General features: G+C 43.4%; 1 protein-coding gene across 2 annotated transcripts in view; it reads left to right on the top strand.

Moving 5' to 3' along the window:
- Positions 1–278: 278 nt before the first annotated feature.
- Positions 279–21,311, top strand: part of TMEM123 (transmembrane protein 123) — a 55,216-nt gene continuing 34,183 nt past the window's right edge. Inside the window, exons 1-2 of one of the 2 annotated variants that reach the window (XM_080640525.1) lie at positions 279–584; positions 5,561–5,617. In XM_080640525.1, coding sequence (XP_080496651.1) covers positions 485–584; positions 5,561–5,617 — 157 coding nt within the window. In that variant the 5' untranslated portion in view covers positions 279–484. The remainder of the gene's footprint in view (positions 585–5,560; positions 5,618–21,311) is intronic. The other variant, XM_080640526.1, reaches the window with a different exon arrangement.

Here is a 21,311-nt window from a genome sequence, read left to right on the forward strand (position 1 = left end):
ACGCCCCCATGCTTCACGCGAAAGCTGCTCTTCAAAGACATCCTTCCGGGCTCAGCGAAGCCTGGCGTGCTCTGCATCCGGAGGGGCCGCGGTGCTTGCTTTTATCGGGGAGAACAAAACTGCCATTTCCGAAAACAAAGGAAACTGCTCGAGCGTTTCGGGCTCACGGGCACATCAGGCGGGGAGATCGGAAGGAGTCCAGGCGCGGAACACCGCAAACCCCGCCCCCCATGCTGGCCCCGCCCCCGGCCCCGGCCCCGCCCCCGCGGCTCCGCCCCATCCCAACGCTCGGGCTCCGTACGCAGCGCGCGCTCCAGCCCGGCTCCCGCGCTCTATTTGGTGTTTGGGGGGCAGGTGGCGGGAGGGAGGCGTGCGCGGCGGAAGAGGACAAGAGCGGGCTCGCGTGCAGAAAGGTCGTTCTCGCTAGCGCCGCCGCCACCTCGGCCGGGGACCCTCGAGGCCGTCGCGTCCCGCCCTGAGAACAATGGGGCTCGGCACGCGCGGTGGCTGGGCCGTGTTCATCGTGGGGGCGCTGCTGGTGCTCGCGCTGCTGAAGGCCGTCGTGGACAGCGAAGACCCGGCGGGTGAGTGGTTGCGGGGGCGCTGGCCGCGTCTTGGGGAAGGGGTGGGCGCGGGGGGGAAGGCGCGCTTTCCTGCGGGAGTTTCCAAGTTGGGATCGGCTTGTGAGGAAAGTTCTGCGCGTCTGATGCCGAGCGCACGAGGCCAGTCTGGAGGTGACTGGAGGTGCCTGGCGAGGTCTCGGGGAAACTGAGGCTCCGGCCGGCTCCCACTTGCCCCCGGGCCGCCTGCTGAAGAAATTGCCCGGTCCTTCCCCCCAGGTTTTTTTGCAGGCGGCGGTGGCGCACCTGTAGGAGTGCGTGTGACCTGTTGAGCTACCCAAGAACGGGCCTTCAGCGGAGGGCTCAAGTTAGTTGTACCAGCCTTTCCCTGGAGTTTAACTCCAGCCTTTCCCTTTATCTGAGGCTCCCTTGTGTAGGGGGGCTGAAAATATGTCCACCGGTTCCTGCGGAAGCAGGTCTACGAGTTTGTTGGGGAACCTTTCAGGAGTCTCCCCGGCGTTTGATCGGCTAATTGTGTAGTAGCAAACAAATGATGGATATTCTCAAGGTCTCACGTTTCAAGTTAAGACTTTGGGGCTAATGGTGGGAGCTTTTGGGAAGCGCATCCGGCCCTCCCGGAGCAGGTGAGGCTTATGCCCCCTGGGGAAGGGCGCCCCCTGCCCCTTGTGTGGCATTAACCGGCCGAGGCGCGCATCAGCTCACAGCTGACGATCTCCTGGAGCCCACGACATGGTCAGTAGGTCAGAACAAAATAAGTTTTAATTTTCTCTTTTTGAGAAAAGGGGGTTTGAAAACGTCCTGTTTGGATAAGGCCAGGAAACTGGGATGTGATATATATATATATATATATATATATATATATATATATATATATATATATATTACATTTTATTTTTGTAAACTATTCTAGAAGTAGGGTAATGGTCAGTAAACTAGGATAAGTTGCTTTAAGGGACTAAAGTTTTTCATGGATTTAAATTATATCCACCTGTTGTATATTTAGCCTTAGATTCGTTTTATCCAGATAAAGAGGCACAACACCTGCTTTTGCTAGAATAATCTGAGTGAGACAATAACTTTTGTTTGTTTTGCTGAATTGTGCATGTGACAAACTGGCTTTGCAGATCAAATTTTGATATCGTTTAGCAAAGGGATCAGTAAATCATGATCACCATATTTTCAGTATTATTAGATATCTTATTGTAAAAGTGAACAATCCGGAACAAAACTGTGTGTTGGTGCTAATTTTATGCCAATAATTTTTATTTGTTACTTTGTGAGAGTAAACTTCTTTATTGATTCTCTAATGCATTGCTGATTAGAGAAATGGAGTGTCCTTGTTTTTGTTTTGTTTTTTTTCTTTTGCCTTCATAAAAGACTTTTTGCCTATTTTAATATTTACTACATGTTTATTAATGTTTCACTAGAGGTTAGTGCTATTTGGAAAACTTAGGATGAATGCTCTACTATACAAAAGCCTTTTTTATGAACTAGTATAACCAACATAAGCTGGAATCCATTTCTACAGATGACAGTGTTACCTGGAAACTAAAGGGAGACTCTATAGAGGATTTCTTTAAAAAGCAAGTAAAGGTCCTAGTCTTAATAGACAGTGTGTAATCTGTATAAAGTGTCACTATGGCCCTAACTGGTTTGGCTCAGTGGATAGAGCGTCGGCCTGCAGACTGAAAGGTCCCAGGTTCGATTCTAGTCAAGGGCATGTACCTTGGTTGTGGGCACATCCCCAGTAGGAGGTGTGCAGGAGGCAGCTGATTGATGTTTCTCTCTCATCGATGTTTCTAACTCTCTATCCCTCTCCCTTCCTCTCTGTAAAAACTCAATAAAATATATTAAAAAAAATAAAGTGTCATTATGAAGTAGAGTGTCATAGCTAATATTTACTAGACATTTTTTTCCTATTTACCTATGCTAATTGAGGTCCATACCACATCCCATCAAATCCTCACAGTATTATCCCCATTATATAAATGAACAGAGGCTTAGAAATTACCTAACTTATTCTAAGTAAAACAGCTGATACATGTTTGATTTCAGAGACCAGAATCCAAACTCTCAACCATTTTGCCTCATTGGGTGATGTTGGCTTTTCAAGTAGATAATGCTTAAAATCCACAATATGGCCATTGCCCAAAATATTGTGGTAGAAGATAAAAACATTATTGAAATTCCTCTTTTAAAATATCCTTCACAGTCTGTTGCATAGTTTCATAAATATCCTCAGTTGGAGGAGGTGGGGAGACCATGAACAAGTTAGCCAGCTGGATAGAATGTGGGAGTGCAATGAGAGGCAGGAGGGAGAGGCTATTACTTAGGACTCGTGATGGCAAGTGACAGAAACCCATCTTGAACCAGCCTTAGAGCCAAGAAGGGACTTGATTAACTCTTCAACGAAAAAGTCCAAGGATTCAGGTGACTTCAGAAATGCTGTATTCAAGAGTTCAAATAGGTTGCCAGGAGATGGCTCTTTCCAGTTCTTGATTACATCTATCAAATCTCAGGCAAACCATAGTCAAACTGTCCTCAGACTGCTGGGGCGTGGGGCATCGGGGAGAACATGACACTTCAAATAACAGGGACTTTCTAAAGTGAGCCACAGGTTTCAAAGGCCACCATAATGGGTACCCAGTTAGGAAATGAAATAAGTCCATACTGAGTCTATACCACTTCATGAACTTAAGTCCCCCTACCCCAACCCCTCCAATTCGGTATATTACTCAATTGAATACTTGTTCTTTCTGTCAAGTGTTCAGCCTTCTTGTACTTATGGTTGTCCGTGAGTCTCTCAGGATATAAAAACAGTGCCTGCCCATATAGATACTTCAGAGAGGTGTTTATTGAAAAAAGGAGAAAAGTTAGTAAAGCTAGAAAGAGTCTGTCTTTTTTCTCAAGCAAAAAATTAAAAATGCATTACCAGGAAATCATCCTTCATAAGAGTGACAATAGCTGGGAGACAGAAACAGGAGATTCCTGCAGTAGTCCAGACAAAAGATGGTGGCACCTCATAGTGGAGATGAGTGGGTGGGTTCTAGGTCTTTTCAGGGGGTGGAACTGAAGTCATAATGGATTGGATGGAAGTGGGTGGTGGAATGAGGAAGAGGGAGGAACTGCATCGGGACCTCTTGGTTTGGGGTTGAACAACTGGTGATACATTAACCGGGAAGACTGGGGGAGAGCGGGTTTATAGTAGAAAATCAGCAGTTCCATTTTGGCACTCACATGCACAGGCTTTGGAATTCAGCAGCCTGGTCTGAATCCAGACTCTGCCACTTACTAGCTGGGTGGCCTTTTCTGGGCCTCAGTTCCTATCACTGCAAAACAGTATCCCTACCTCAGAATTGTTGGGAGGGTTGAATGAGCTAATGCAAGTTACATGCTCCCCAGGAGGCCTGGAATGTACTAAGCTCTTCATAACATTGACATTTGTTTGATACCTACTGCTGAACACATCTGTATGGTCTACTGACCTTGATCTTTTTAAAGTTTAATCTTCACACCAGATTTTTTTGTGTGTGGATTATAGTTCTATCAAGAGGAAGACATTTGCACATGCAATTAAGATAGATCCTTCAAACTTGTTATTGCCTACCTTTCGTTGTACTCTGAGGGTTTTTTGTTTGTTTGTTTGTTTTTTGTTTATTGTGGGGGAAGGCTACCTTTGTGAAAAGTATACAATAGCACACTTACTCTCTTCCCAGATGGTATATATATACTTATACAAAGACTCAAGATGAATAAACCAACTGAAAAAATGCTTAACAGGCATAGAGTTCTTCTAAACCTCTTCCAAATCTTTTAGGTGCTAGTTAAAAATTAAGAGTCAGACCTAACCTTGTTTGGCTCAGTGGATAGAGCGTAGGCCTGCGGACTCAAGGGTCCCAGGTTCGATTCCGGTCCAGGGCATGTACCTTGGTTGCGGGCACATCCCCAGTGGGGAGTGTGCAGGATGCAGCTGATCGATGTTTCTAACTCTCTATCCCTCTCCCTTCCTCTCTGTAAAAAATCAATAAAATATATATATATTTTTTTAATAAATGAAAATGTGTGTTTTTTTGTGTTTTTTTGAAAATATATTTTATTGATATTTCACAGAGAGGAAGGGAGAGGGATAGAGAGCTAGAAACATCGATGAGAGAGAAACATCGACCAGCTGCCTCCTGCACACCTCCCACTGAGGATGTGCCCGCAACCAAGGTACATGCCCTTGACCGGAATCGAACCCGGGACCTTTCAGTCCACAGGCCGACGCTCTATCCACTGAGCCAAACCGGTTTCGGCAAAATCAATAAAATATTTTTAAAAAATTAAGAGTCATAACCCCCTGGCAGTGGACAAGGAGACACCTGATTGGTGATGTTGCTCTTATATTGGTCAAGGGCAAAGCAGACATGCAGTCCTTAGTTCATCCCAGCTTGATGCCTGTGTGTGTTGGTGGCCGGAGCTGTTTCATGCCTGGGGCACATAAAAAAATTAAGAATCATACTGAGAAGGCTTTCAATTAAAAGTGAAGTTATCTTCTCTAAATTGTATGAAGTTAGGAGTGTTGGTGGTGCAAGCCCTTGGAGCACCCATGAATACAAAGGGACCCTCCCATGATAGTCCACTCCACTCAGAAGAGCAAGGTTGTAGTGGTAGAAATCGGTTTCTCTCACCAGTCATGGTGTCCTCATGTGGGTGAATGAATTTTGGAAAAGCTATTATATAATTATCCAGTGGCTGGCACATACTGTAGTAAGTACTATGTAAGTGTTCGTTACATAAACTATATGTTTTCTTCTTGAAAAAACAATAATACAGTTACAGATTTACTGACAGTATGTTTCATAGCAACAGTGGCAAAAGTAGACCTTAGAACTACTTGTGGAATAATCGACCCTCCCCACACCTCCACCACAATATATTACCAGTGTTCTTAGTTAACTATTATATGTTCATTAATCACAAGCTATTTATTTTTATAGGCTCTTCAAGCAGACAACCTTCCACATTTTCCCATACCTCTACTACTGAGCCAACAGGTACGTTTAGAAAGGTTCAAGAAAGGGATTTTTATCTGTCTAGAATACATAAAGTAATATCAGCAGGAAAGTCCATGAAAGCCGGTATACTGACCTGTTTTAACCATCATTTATTCATGAATCCCTAAAGCCTATCCCAAGGGCTGCTCTTAGTAGGCATCAATAAATGATATAGTCCACTGGATGAATAATCTTTCTCAGTCTAGCAAAGATGTGAATATATTCTAAAACATATTAGAACTTCATACTGTGTTTTAAAGCACATTTTTAGGTGTGAAGGTTTTGCACTCTGCCTGTACACATGAAATATGAATATATATAAGTCTGCTGGTCTTGCTGGGGAAACAAGTCACGTTAAGCTGGCCAGCCATGACAGCCTTAAGTTGCCTTGGCGGACTCTAAGTAGACTCTGCTTACATTGCAGCCATCGGACTTCAATCCTCCCAACCCCCGTCTTGCTTCCCTGTTGAAACACTTGTTGATACATTTTCCCTGTGCTTTTAGTTTGGGACAAATGGATTTCTCCTTGGAATTCTGAGTTCACTAGCTGGGAAGATGCTATAGGAACCATTGAGGTCTTAATTATCAGTAGTAAACCAGCAGGGCATGTTTCTTATAAGCAATATTTAGGTTATCTTTTAATATCCTTATTCTTCAGAGTTGACTGAGGTAGAAACTAGGGAAAAGGTACACAGATCCTATTGCTAGACCCTAGTTTTATTCACCAAATTATTTATTGAGTGTCTCTAATGTGCTGACATGTTCTAGATGCTAAGGATACAAAATGGACCAAGCCCTGGCTTGTTGGGGTGGTTTTTTTTGTTGTTGTTTTTTTTTTTGGGGGGGGGAGGCTTGTTTTCACTGTGGAAAAATATATATAACAATATTTATGATGTCAGCCATTTTAAAGTATAGAATTCAGTGGCAATAGGTACATTCACATTGTTGTTCAACTTTGTAGAGTTTTATTCTCAGGGGTGTACCAGTGCTCCAGGGAGTTCATATTGTTAGTTTACTTCTGTGTTTTTTCATTATCTATGCCGTTTTCCTACTGGTTGCTGGCTGAACATAGTCAGGGTATACTTTTATTTCAGTTTCAGTAATTCTACGGAGTCATTTTTATTGGAGGGGAAGTCTAGATAGATTACCCCAAAATGTAATAATGGTTATTGTTGGGCAGCTGTGGGAAGGTTTTCTTAAAATAGTTTATTAAATTCGTAGATGTCTTTTCCTGTTGACCTTTATTAACTCTAATTCTGTACTGCTGAATATCCTGGAAACTGTGGTGTGGCCTTAACTTTAAAAAACACTTTTCAGCCAAGATATACCACTGCTGACATCAACTGTGAAGCTGTTAAAGATCAGCACAGTGCTTTGAGGATAGCTTCAGAGTTGGTGGGAGGATTTTGAATGCCCCTGTAGCTCAGGGAAATTTATTGAGGGGGGAAAAAAAGAAAGCATGGCCTCAAATTATTTTTTCTAACAAGATCAGATAATACAGGTTTTATAAACAAAATTTGTTGTTCAGTGTGTAACACTTCCCATAATTGTGATACTATAACAGTTATGGGAAGTGTTTGAATCTTCTTTGAATCTTGAAAACCCTTATGTAACACTAGTGACCCGGTGCACGAAATTCGTGCACATTAAAAGGGGATTAATTAGAGGAAATAATTTAATATTGCTATTTGCCCTTTCTCTATAATAGAAGTGTCAGAGATGGAAGAAAATTAGTAAAATATATATGAAAACCTTCCTTCTGTCAGAGTCTGGGGCTCACCATGGGACCCAGAGTCAAGTCCCCGCCCACCCACATGCACCTCAAAATCACGTGAGACCCAGACCCGGCCATCCCCATCCCCCCATTGGGCTAGATCCAGACCCGGCAAGTCTCACCCTTGTTAAGCCCTGCCGGGCAGGGGGTGTAGCCTCAGGTCCCCTGGCCTGGCTCCAGGACGGGAGGGGGCTGGCCTGAGGTCCCCCAGACCGGGGCGTGGGGCATGCCTTGAGGTCCTCCGTCAAGCCCCGCCAGGTGGGGGACATGGCCTGAGGTCCCCCATCAAGCCCCACCAAGCAGGGGGTGCGCAGCCTCAGGCCCAGCACCGGGAGGGGGGGCGCAGCCTTAGGTCCCCGTCAAGCCCCACCGGCAGGGGGGCGCAGCCTCAGGTCCCCCGTCAAGCCCCGCTGGGCGGGGGCATGGCCTGAGTTCCCCCGACCCAGCACTGGGGGTGCACCTTGAGGTCCCCTGTCAAGCCCCACCAAGTGGGGGGTGCGGCCTGAGGTCCTCCGGCCTGGCACTGGGGCGGGGGGAGAAACCTGAGGCCCCCTAGCCCAGCACCAGGACAGGAAGCGCACCTTGAGGTCCCCTGTCAAGCCCCGCTGGGTGGGGGGGGCATGGCCTGAGGTTTCCTATCAAGCCCAGCCAGGCAGCGGAGTGCAGCCTCAGGTCCCCTGGTCCAGTGCTGGGGCGGGGGGCACGGCCTGAGGTCCCCCGTCAATCCCCACCGGGTGGGGGGTGCAGTCTGAGGTCCCCCAGCCTGGTGCCAGGGCAGGGGACACCACCTGAGGTCCCCTGTCAAGCCCTGCCAGGTGGGGGAGGGCATAGCCTCAGGTCCCTGCTGATTGCTTGTTAAGGCTCCTTATGGGAACTTGGCCTCAGCTGTGGGTGCAGCCATCTTTGTGACGGAGTGATGGTCAATTAGCATATTCCCTCTTTATTAGATAGAATGTTGAATTTGTATAGGACATGATGCTTAATATTTTCTGTTATAGTAGCATGGATGTTTCTAATTGTCGAAATACTGTTTTTTGAACATAACTGTTTACCAGTTTGTTTGGTGCTATTTAGCCCAGTTTAATTGGCACCAATCCCAAAAGGAAAATAACATCTTCCTTTGGCAAACTCCTGTATGATGTGTATTTCAGGGAAAAGTGGAGGCTGCCAGCAATATTACTTCCCACATGAGGTGCCTATCACTTTTATAGGACTTACCACATTGGATTCAGGATATCTTTTTTCTTTACTTTTTTTAGTCTCCATCTAAGTTCCTTGGAAGTGGTATAATGATTTATTCATCCTAGCTCCTAACACTGTGCCCAATACATAGCAGATATGCACGCATGTTGGTTGAACTGAATTATGGAACCAAAGACATATTTTATAATTGCTGACTTAACTTGATTGAAGAACTGCTGTGTACATTTTGCAGACATGACTGGTCCATGCCCTAATCTTATCCATTATTATAGCGTGGTGGGGGTAGAGGGGGTTTCTTGTTTATAGAGTAAGATAGATACCTGAAGTCAAAGAAACTGGAATTAAGGTTACTTTCCAATGATACCACTGAATTACACGTAGCAGTTCTTTTATTTTTTGAATGCCCTCATTGTTATTCGAAAACAGCCATACCTTTGACATTCTTTTCTGCAGGGACTTCTTCGTGTTTTCAGATTATGGAGAAAATGGTTTCCCCTGTTTCATGTAAAGTTAGGCGGTTTATATTTTAGGGTCTGTGGGTGGATGAATGTATTCTTTATGGTGCAAGGAAGACATATGCCCAGATGATTTTTAGTAATGTGAGTTTGGGCAAGGATGCAAGAGAATGTGGCATGGTTCAGGATACCAGGTCTCATCTGTAGCCAGAACACCGGCTAGCTGTCATTCAGGATACAGCCTTCTCTGATTACTTAGCATTGATGCTTCCCCAAAAAGAGCAATCTGAGGGGTTCAGGGTACTTACATCCAGTTTGAAGCTCCTTTCTTGGGTATAGTTTGTACCAAACCAGTTTCAAAGCAATTTCTCCCTTAATGTTCCATCTGTACATGATTGCCTTTGGCTTGGTAACCCATCTTGGTTCAGTCACATGGGCTATTCTGATAGGGTTGGCTTTTTCCAGAGACCTGGCAGGGCCATAACAAATTTGAGCAGATAAACATGGGTTGGGCTTAGATTTCTGCAGAAGAGGGCATTGAAAATTTGGGAACAACTTACTCAGATAATTTTGTAGTCCAATTTTTACCCCCAGTGGAAACACTGAAAGTCTTACTAAAGTGGAAAGAATCCATCATGTACATAACTCCATATTTCATACTACCTTTTTCTACTTACTTTAGGTAAAATGTTTTGTGTATGAAAGAAGTATTAGATGGAAACTTGCTGCTTGGTTTTAAGCTGCTATAACACAAAAACCAGTGGCCCTGACGGGTTGCTTTAGATGCAGGTGGTGATAGACAAGGAAACAGTCAGACCTATAGATGCTGACATTTGTTTTTAACTAATGATTGATAAAGGAGAACATTTAACATTTTAAGGGTTAGAGATAAGGGGCTAAGGAACCAGCACTAGGAAAGAATTTCCCTAACTACTATGAAGAACTTGTTTGTACTTAATTGCCTCAGCTCCTCAAAGACTTGATTGTGTTCAGCTCATGTTTTTGAGATTACATGTGAAAATTGCTAGTAATTTTTAACATCATCAGATGTTGTCTCAAGGAATGTAGAATAGGGAAATCATGCAATATTATGTTCACTTATTCAGTGAACAGATGTTTGTTTTGACTGCCCACACTGCTGGTCACTGTTTTAGGCAGAGGCATCTAGTCTACTGATAAATAAGACGGATAAATACCTACTCACATGAAGTTTATATCCAGATGGGGAGATCCACACTATAAGGAGAGAAGCAACAAAGGAAGATGGTTTGGGATCGTGATTAAAAAAATAATGAACAGGATAAAATGAATAAATATATCTATATATGAACGTGGTAGAGAATTACCAGGGAGCAGAAGCAGGCAGGTCACTGCAGCTGGCACGCAGTGGTGCGTCTGTACTGTAGTTACGTTACTACGTCTTGGAAGTTAGGAAACAGAATCAGTATTTAAGGTAGAAGATTTATATTTTGAAACAGTAGGAGAGGCTCCAGAAGAGAAGGCAGGAAATGTGGATGCTGGCAACTTCATTGACTTCTCTGGGTCTTTTTTTTTTTTTTTTTTTTTTAATTGGGGGTGGTGTAGCTCTGAAAGCATTAAAATGCGATAGTGATTCTGAGCCACTGTGCACCTGCATACTCCCCACATCCCTGGGCAGCAGGTGTAATAATAAAATGGGGCCGGTTCTGGTGTGTTTTCCTGAAGCATTCCTCTGTCCTAAAGCTGCAGTTGGGGGCCCAACGAAATGCTTCCAGTTCAGGCCAAGACCTGCTCCTGTGCTCAATCTGGTGAGGACTCTAACAGAGAACATTTAACATGTTAAGGGTTAGAGAGATGGGGCCGAGTAACCAGCCTGTTGAATGAGTTCTGGGAAAACCCAGGAAATTGTGAATGTTGGCTTGGGATTGTGAGGAGGGCGGGCAGGGGGAGGAGATCTGGAGAAAGAGGGTTAGGAGAGATAGTGTATGTGCTGCCAAAGCGAGCACTAGGGTTAGGAAAGATAAACAGTGGGGGAAGTACATGAACTGAGAAAACATGCAAAATTCCCAGAAATGCTGAAAAAAGACTAAGCAGCCACAGAAATAAGAGAAAAATAAAAGCTTGCGCCATTCTTAAAATACTTTTTTTCAAAAGCAGGAAAAACAAAAGATGGTATAGATGATGAAACATAGCCACCCCTCACTTCCCTCCCAAAAAGTGGGCCTGGGGCAGAAAAGCCCACCACCTGCCTCCTGCCTCCTTTGGTCTTTCGATAAAGCCTGTGACGGGTCCGGCACATACCAGCTGCACAGTAGGTCCTTGTTGAATCTGAATTCTAGTTTACGTAGGAGAATGGCCCAGCTGGGATTGAATGCATGGCACTTCCTTTTGTATGTTTTCTATTAGACTCTTTTTTCAAGAAAGCTGGCAGGCTAGCTCTGCCCTCTCGTGACTTCTCTCAGACTAAAATTCAGACTTACCCTCCGTGTTGAGTAATACATAAAGATTCCTCGAGTAACGTCCCCACGTGTATAAAGTTCTTAAGAAGAGACTGTGTGATGTACTGATTAGACTTAAGCAGTAATTGGTAGCAGATGTTAACTTTTTGGCTCCTCTTTTTGCTTGTCTGTGTCTTTTTTTAATGGGTCGTTTTGCTTAAAATTTATTGTAGAATAAAACTAAGACATGTACATGATTTCTAAAAGTCTAAACATTATGTATATAATACTAGTCTTACTTTCCCCATGGAGCCCAGCAGTCCTTTTCCCAAATGTACTTAACAGTCAAAAGCCAGACTCCTCCTCTCCACCCAAAGAGCTGATGTGTTTCTCATCTCCCTTGGTGGGACAACCGTTTGTCGTGTCTCAAGACAGAAATGGTTACCAGGTTCACATGCTTCCTTCCGAAAAATAACTTAAGCATAATCTGTATATAGTATGTAAGTTTTTTATTAACATAAATGGACAATGCTAAGCATTGTTCTCTGCCTAGTTGGTCTCACTTACACCTCATCCTTCCTAATGGCTGCATAGCATTCCCCAGTGCGGATGCAGCAGAACTCGTTCACCCAGATCTCTATGGATGGACATTTAGGTTCTTTGCAGTCTGCTGTTTCGAGCAGTGCTACAGTGAGCATCCTTCCGGGTCAGCCTTGGTATGCTTCTGTGGTGCTCTTTCCTAGTAGTGGAATCGCTGAGTGAGTGGTGTGTGGTGTGTGTATTTTAATTGGTGATACATTGCTAAATTGTCTTCCAAGAAGTTACACCAGTTTACTCCCACTGGCTGAGATGTGATTAATAAAGTGTTGTCATTTAGACTTACATTCCTTTAACTATGAGTAAATTTGAGGATATTTTCATACTGATTTTGGGTGTGGTTTTTTTTTAAACAGCTTTATTGGCTATAATTCACATACCATACAATTCACTCCTTTCAGCTGTACAATTCAGTGGTTTTTAGTATAGTCACAGATATGTGCAACCACTGTCAATTTTAGGACATTGTCATTACCCCAAAAAGAAACCCAGTGCCCTTTAGCTACCATCCCCTTGTTCCCTACCCCACTTCCACCCTCAGCCCTAAGCAGTACTAATCTACTTTCTGCCCCTATAGATGTCCTTGTTCTGGACTTTCATATGAATGGAGTCATGTAGTATATTGTCTTTTGTGACTGGCTTCTTTCACTTAATATAATGTTTTCAATGTTCATCCTAGTTGTAGCTTGCACCAGTATTTCATTCATTCCCTTTTATGGCTGAATAATATTCCATTGTGTGTATATACTACATTTTGGTTATCTACTCATCATTGAAGGACATTTGGGTTGTTTCCACCTCTTGGCCAGTTATAAATAATGCTGCAGTAAACATTTATTTGGATGTATGTATTTATTTTTCTTGAGTGGAATTGCTGACTCATAGTAACTCTGCTTAATGAACTGCTACCGACTGTTGGCTGCAGTTTTTCGTTCCCGCAAGCAGTGTCTGAGCATCCTGATTTCTCCACATCCTTACCAGCACTTGCTTTATGTAACTCTTATGATCTTTTTTATTTCTATGGTGTCAGCTATAATGAATTCTTTTTCATTTATAATTTGTTGATTTGGGTCCTCTCTTCTTTTTTATTAGTCTATTTAAAAGTTTGTCAAATTTGTTTATCCTTGCAAAGAAACAACTCTTAGTTTTGTTCATCTTTTCTATTGTTTTCCTGTCCTCTATTTTATTTATTTCTGCTCCAGTCTTTATTACTGCTGTCCTCTGCTCATTTGGGGCTCAGAGTTCTTTTCCTAGTCACTTAAGGTGTAGAGTTAAGTTGTTTATTTGAGATCTTGTTTCTTAATGAAGGCATTTATTGCCACGAACTTCCATCCTTGTGCTCCTTTTGCTACATCCCATACGTGTGGGTATGTTGTGTTTCCGTTTTCATTTGACTTAGATCCTTTCACATTTCCCCTTCAGTTTGTTGTTTGACCCATTGGATGTTAGGAGAGCAGTTGTTTAATTTCTATGTGTTCTATGTATGTCATCTCCATGAATTTTTGAGTTTTACTCCAGTTATTGATTTCTCATTTCATAGCATTGCAGTCAGAGAAGATACTTGGTATGATGTCAGTCTTCTGGAATTTGCTAAGACTTGTTTTGTGGCCTAACATATGGTCTAATCTAGAAAATGTTCTGTATATGTCTGAGAAGTTGTATTTGCTGTTGCTGATAGAATGTTCTCTTTTTTCCTTAAATCTTTATTGTTGAAAGAATTACAAAGATGTTCTGTATGTTAGAGTGTTCTGTGTATGTCTGTTATGTCTGTTTGGTTTATTGTGTTTAAATCTGCTGTTTCCTTAATGATCCTCTCTGTCAGGATGATCTATCCATGGTTGAGAGCAGGGAATATTAAAGTTTCCAACAAAATTGTATTGCTGTTTATTTATTTCTTTCTTTTTTTTAGTTCTGTTAATTGTTGCTTTACATATATTGGATGCTCCAAAGTTGAGTGCATAAATACTTATAATTATAATTTATTGATGAATTGAACCCTTTATTGTTTTATGATGCCCTTTGTCTCTCTTTATCATTTTTAAAAGTTTAAAATCAATTTTGTCTGATATAAATTTGGCTACCCCTGGAGGTTTTTGGATACCATTTGCTTGAAATATATTTTCCCATTCTTTCACTCTCAGGTTGTGTGTCTTTGAGGCAAAAGTGAGTCTCTTGTGGGCAGCATATCATTGAATCTTGTTTTTATACCTATTCAGCCATTCTACTGAAGAGAGAATTTTGTCTATTTACATTTAAAATAATTATTAACAAGTAAGGACTTATTATTGCCATTTTGTTAATATTTTCCTGGCTTTTTTGTATACCCATTGTTCCTTGTTTTGCATCCTGCTGTGTGTGTGTGTGTGTGTGTGTGTGTGTGTGTGTGTGTGTGTGTGGTGTCGTCTTTTGGTACCGGCATGCTTTGACTTCTTTGTCATATTCTTTTGTGTAAGTACTATGGGTTTTTCTCTTGTGGTTACCATGAGACTTAACATTATAACATCCTATTTGCAACTGGTAACAACTTAACTCCAAAAGAATTCTAAACTTTACACTTCTCTATTCCCTCTCACATTTCAGTCTGTTCATGTTACAGTTAACATTTTTATATTGTTTAATTAAAAACAGATTATTGTAGCTTGGGTTATTTTTACTATATCTGTTTTTTAACTTTTAAACTAGAGTTCTAAGTGAATTGTGCACCACCAGTACCATATTACAGAATCTTACTTTGACTATATATTTACCATTACCAGTGACTTTTATATTACCTTCTTATGTTTTTATGATTTTAACTAGTGACCCGGTGCACAAAATTCGTGCACATTAAAAGGGGATTAATTAGAGGAAATAATTTAATATTGCTATTTGCCCTTTCTCTATAATAGAGGTGTCAGAGATGAAAGAAAATTAGTGAAATGTATATGAAAACCTTCCTCCTGTCAGAGTCTGGGCACACCATGGGACCCAGAGTCAAGTCCCTGCCCACCCACATGCACCTCAAAATCACGTGAGACCCAGACCCGGCTGCCCCCACCCCCTATTGGGCTAGATCCAGACCCAGCCAGTCCCACCCTTGTCAAGCCCTGCCGGGCAGGGGTGTAGCCTGAGGTCCCCTGGCCCAGCACCAGGATGGGGGGCATGGCCTGAGGTCCTCCATCAACCCCCGCCAGGTGGGGGACACAGCCTGAGATCCCCTGTCAAGCCCCGCTGGGTGGGGTGCATGGCCTGAGGTCCCCCGTCAAGCCCCGCCAGACGGGGGGCACAGCCTCAGGTCTCCCCGCCTAGTACCGGGAGGGGGATGCAGCCTCAGGTCCCCCGTCAAGCCCTGCTGGTTGTGGGGCACAGCCTGAGGTCTCCTGTCAAGCCCAGCCAGGCAGGGGGCCGCAGCCTCAGGTCCCCTGGCCCGGTGCTGGGGCGGGGGACACAGCCTGAGGTCCCCTGTCAAGCCCTGCCGGGCGGGGGGTGCGGTCTGAGGTCCCCCTGCCTGGCGCTGGGGTGGGGGGGCGCAGCCTGAGGCCCCCTATCAAGCCCCACGGGGCGGGGAGGGCGTAGCCTCAGGTCCCTGCTGATTGCTCATTAAGGCTCCTTATGGGAACTTGGCCTCAGCTGTGAATGCAGCCATCTTTGTGATGGAGTGATGGTCAATTAGCATATCCCCTCTTTATTAGATAGGATTAGCATTCTTTTACTCAAATAACTTCCTTTGGCATTTCTTATAAGGCAGGTCTAATGGTGACGAGCTCCTTCAGTTCCTGTTTGGGAAAGCCTATCTCTCTAAAGGACAGCTTTGCCAGGTATGGAATTTGTGGTTGGCAGGTTTTGTTTTCCCCCAATATTTGGAGTATAACATCCCATTGTCTCCTGGCTTGAAACATTCCTGTTGAGAAATCCTTTGATAGTCTTATGAGGAGGGATTCCCTTGTATGTAATTTTTCTCCTTTCTCTTACTGCTTTCAAAATTCTTTGTTTTTGACATTTGAAAACTTAGACAGTTATACACCACATGATGACATTTCGGTCAACGGCAGACCACAGTGAACATGTAACAGTGAATAAAAACTTTATACTACTTTGCCCAACCATAAAATGGAATTAGAATAAAATGTACTAACAAACGGATCAAAGGAACTCACATATTGGCAGTTTCTTTATAAGTGTATTGCAGGTATCAGCAGTTTGATCCTGCTTGTACACATGACTTTGGTGGACCCAGATCACCCAACTGCAGAATCTGGCTAGCTCTGACCAGTTCCAGTATGCTGGCACTAACAGTCCTTATCAGGGCCAGCAAGGACACTGCCTGCTCGTTCACAGCCCCTCCTCCTGATCTCTTTCTTCTGCTCTTCCTCTCCCTCCCTATAAAAACCACTGCTTGCACTGAGATGCTAAGATGTCCCCCATCTTCTTGAGATGCTGGCACTCGAATAAGCCTTTTTCACCAGCATCTGTCTCATGAGTTTGGTTTTCATGGTGATATGCAGTCAAAGCTTGGTTCTGTTACAAATAGTATTTCCCTGATTTGGGTCCCCAAACAACAAGCTGTGTAGGTCCTTGGGCCCATCCCGCTGCCCCACCAGGGCAGAGAAGCTAATTCCTAGCCCCACCTACTGCTCAGTATGGGTCCCAACCACCAAGAAACCCTGACCAAAGAACCCAACCAACCATAGAGCCCCTCCTACAGCCTCACTTAGCGCTTTATTTGTTTCCTTTGGTGGGGTCATTGCTACTAGCTTTTTGGTGACCTGTGATTCCTTCTGTTGGTATCAGCACATCTGAATAAGCGGTCTCCTCTTCCAGACTTTATAGACTTGCTTTGGCAGAGAAAGTTCTTCATTGATCAACTGAGTTTGGGTTTCTGAACATGTCTGCTGGTAACACCTCTGGGCAGGTGGGGCTTGCTTGCAGGGTCTGTTTTGGGTGAGGTCACTGTCTGGGCTTTGAAGTCAATGGAAGAAGGGACTGCTGGCTGGGAACAGTTGGTTAGGATTGCTGACTTGGATGTCCACCCTGGGCTCTCTCTTCACTCTGAGTGGACTTTAGGCACAGGAAAGACCTCTCAGCATGGTTCTGTGCCATCCTGGGGGAGAGGGAAAAGGGTTCCACAGAATGGACTCCCACATGGGGCGGGGGAAAAGGGTCCCACAGAATGGATTCCCACGTGGGGAGGGGGGAAAGGGTCCCACAGAAATGACTCCCACGTGGGGAGGGGGAAAGGGTCCCACTGAGTTCCTTTTCCCTATGGCTTAGAAAGGCTGCAGATCCTGGTGCCTTGATATCTCCTCTGATTGGTCACTATTCCCTTAGACTGGTTACTAAAGTAACTCGTGAACTCAAAGGTCAGACACCACATGGGACATGTAATGCCCTCCTCCCTCATTGTTTTTTCTTTCTGGCTTTCTTTCTTCCTTCTTTATTTTGTAAATATAGATCTTTTTTGCTACTTCCAGCTCCCTTGTCTTGCTAAATGCAACTGTTGCTGCTTCCTGCACCTGTTGCTGCTTCCTTATCTGATGGAATTGTAACTGCACCTGGCTTCCTTGTGTTATGGAGATGTACCTTCTCCCAATCTATAGCCCTGTGTTTTTCCATGGATACCAATTCTAAAAATTCCCTAAGCCTGCCTGTATTCCCCTAAAATTCCTGTTTCATCATCATTTGGTGATATCAGTCCCAGTAACTTCTTAACATATGCAAATATGCAGTCAGTGCTTTTTAAATTATTTTTCATCAACATACACAGGCATACCTTGGAGATATTGTGGGTTTAGTTCCAGACCACTGCAAAAGAGCGAGTCACATGAACTCACACTGACTGTAGTCAATACGTGTGCGATAGCATTGTCTAAAAAAAAGTGTATAAGTTAATTTAAAAATACTTTATTGCTTAAAAAGTGCTAACCATCATCAGAGCCTTCAGCAAATGGTAATCTTTTTCTGGTGGAGGGCCTTGCTTCAGTGTTGATGGCTCCTGGCTGATCAACGTGGTGGTTGCTGAAGGTTGGGGTAGCTGCGGTAATTTCTTAAAATAAGACAACAATGAGATGTGCCACGTCGCTTGACTCTTCCTTTCACAAATGATTTCTCTATAGCAGGAGTTGTTATTTGACAGTAGAATTTCTTTCAAAATTGGAGTCAGTCCTCAAACCCTGCCATTACTCTGTCAACTAAATTTATGTAATAATTCTACGTCCTTGTCATTTCAACAATCTTCACAGCCTCTTCACCAGCAGGAGATTCCCTCTAAACCAGTGGTTCTCAACCTTCCTAATGCCGCGACCCTTTAATACAGTTCCTCATGTTGTGGTGACCCCCAACCATAAAATTACTTTCGTTGCTACTTCGTAACTGTAATTTTGCTACTGTTAATGAATCGTAATGTAAATATCTGTGTTTTCCGATGGTCTTAGGCTCTACAGCAGTGGTTCTCAACCTGTGGGTCGCGACTCACAGGTTGAGAACCGCTAGCAGGGTGGCCTAAGACCATCGGAAAACACAGATATTTACATTACGATTCATTAACAGTAGCAAAATTACAGTTACGAAGTAGCAACGAAAGTAATTTTATGGTTGGGGGTCACCACAACATGAGGAACTGTATTAAAGGGTCACGGCATTAGAAAGGTTGAGAAACCACTGCTCTAAAGAAACCACTTTCTTTGCTCACCCATAAGAAGTGTTAACCAAAGAATAGAATAGGCTTAGGCCATATTGAAGAAAATAAAAAAGCATTTATTTGAGCAAAGCGGATTGCAATCCAGGAGGTGCAGATTTAGGTGGCAACCCAAATTGAACTCCAAAGAGAACAAAGGCAGGGTTTATAAAATCACAGGCGCAGTGCCATTTAGGTTCTTCATGCAAATGAAGGGTGCTGGCCAGGTTAGCAGGGATTGGTTAGTTCCAATATGCAAACGAGGGAGGTGAAAACTACAAAGAGGAAGGAAAGTCCCTATATGTCCACAAAGCAGTTGTTCCGGGATGTTTATGGCTCAGCCTTGAGCAGAGTTTAGCAACAGGTTAGCATCTTAGTAGCAGCTCTGAGAACCGAGGCCCCACTTCCTCAGGGCCTCCCAGCTCCATATTAAGTGACTCTCTTAGCAATGCTAATTCTATTTTATTTTCTCCATTATCAGAAGCAAATCCTCATCCATTTAAGTTTTATGCTGAGATTGTAGCAATTCGAAGTTCTTTTGGGATCTTACAGAATTCTAATCTGGGAGACGCATATTCAGGTAGCAGCTCAGTTTGCACCCCAGCGAGAACAAAGAAAGGCAGAGTTTATAAAGGCAAAACCACACATTTTGTAATAAAGAAAGCTTTTCCTGTTGGCTTTCTAACATGATAACTAGTTAAAAAGGATTGGTTAGGTTCAGGTAGTGAGGTCCTGAGGTGAGCAAGTTCCAGGATGTTCCTCTAATGGCAGTGATTTTCAACCTTTTTCATCTCATGGCACACATGAACTAAAATTCTGTGCAAGTCCAAAAAATATATATTTTTTGCCTATCTGACAAAAAATAGGGCAATTTTTATTCATTTATACCAGGCAATTATTGTGTTAGCTGTTTTCATTTTTTTTATTTGAAAGTCTTAAGGGAAAAGATGTCAGTGCCCCTGACTAAATAGTTATTGTAACCGGACAATCAAGGGGTCCGGGCTGCCTGTCACTACTTCAGCCAATTAAGCAGAGACAGGGTTGAATAATATATAAGCGTTTATTCCATTGATGCCTGCAGTATGGGAGAGCAGCAAGTCATCCACAAAAATCTGCTCTGCACCCCACCATAAGCCAGCTGCTTATATTGGGTAGAAGGACAAAGATTACTTGGGAAAGTAGGAATTACAGGCATGGGGAAGTGGGCATGGGATAATCATTACAAGTTACAAGTCATGGACTTGGGAGGGGCGGTGCGTCACGGAGGGCAGGCTCCCCGGGACCAGATTATATGTAATAGGGATTGGGGGTCGTAAAGAGCAGGTGCCTCTAGGACTCGATTGTCTCAGCCGTGAATTTATAAATCTTTCCATAATGACAGGCAGTTCTCGGGACAGGAGGATGGACTGCATTCCAATGTGAGCTCCCATGTCCCAGGGCGTACAACTCCCAGCCAAGTGAAAATGTGCTTTCTAATCAGAACAGAACCGTCATGGTTAACAGCATAATTAATACTTCGTATAATTAGTTTCCAATATTCTATTTCTGCCCCTGACAGTATGGCATGTTTTAAAAATTCTTGCAGCACAGCGGTTGAAAATCACTGCTCTTTGAAAGTCCAAGAATTCAAACCTCATTTAGGTCCTCTATGCAAATGAAAGATACAGAGATTCTATTGGCTCCTGACAGGATGGAGACTTTAGATGGTCTCGTTGCCATGGTGAAAAGGAAGTAATGTTCAGGATATGATCTCATACCTGGTTCAAAAGTTCATGGGTGGGATGAGCATAAGACAACCTCTTCATGACCTCCTGGCTCCATTTTAGTTCCCATGATAAGTGACTCTATCGTGACAATTTCCATTCACAGTTCCTAAGGACGTCGAGAATGGTGATTCCTTTCATAAGGTTTTCAATTCACTTTGCCCAGATCCACCAGAGGAATCACCATCTATGGCGGTGATAACTTTATGGGGTATATATTAAGTAATAAAACCTGAAAGTCAAAATTACTCCTTGATCCATAGGCTGCAGAATGGATGCTGTGTTAGCAGGCATGAAAACAACATGGATCTCATTGTGCATCTCATCGGAGCTCAGGGGTAACCATGTGATTTGTCAATGAACAGTAATATTTTGAAAGGAATCTTTTTCGCTGAGCAGTAGGTCACAACAGGGGGCCTAAAGTACTCAGTAAACCATGTTATCCACAGATGGGCTGTTACGCAGGCTTTGTTCCGTTTATAGAGCACAGACAGAGTAGAGACTGTGAGCCTGTCCTTTGAGGCTCTGAAGCCAAGCATTGGCTTCTCTCTCTAGCTATGAAAGTCCTTGATGGCTGTTCCACCTGCACTGAATAGCTGTTGTTTAGTGTAGCCGCCTCCATTCATTATCTTAGCTAGATCTTCAGGATAACTTGCTACAGCTTCTTCATCAGCCGTTGTTGATTCACCTTGCACTTTTGTTTTAGAGATGGCTTCTTTCCTTAAACCTCATGAACCAACTTCTAGCTTCCAACTTTTCTTCTGCAGCTTCCTCACCTCTCTCTGCCTTCGTAGAACTGAAGAGAGTTAGGGTGTTGCCCTCGATCACGCTTC

This window comes from Plecotus auritus (assembly GCF_963455305.1).
Source record: "Plecotus auritus genome assembly, chromosome: 9".
Classification (NCBI taxonomy): domain Eukaryota; kingdom Metazoa; phylum Chordata; class Mammalia; order Chiroptera; family Vespertilionidae; genus Plecotus; species Plecotus auritus.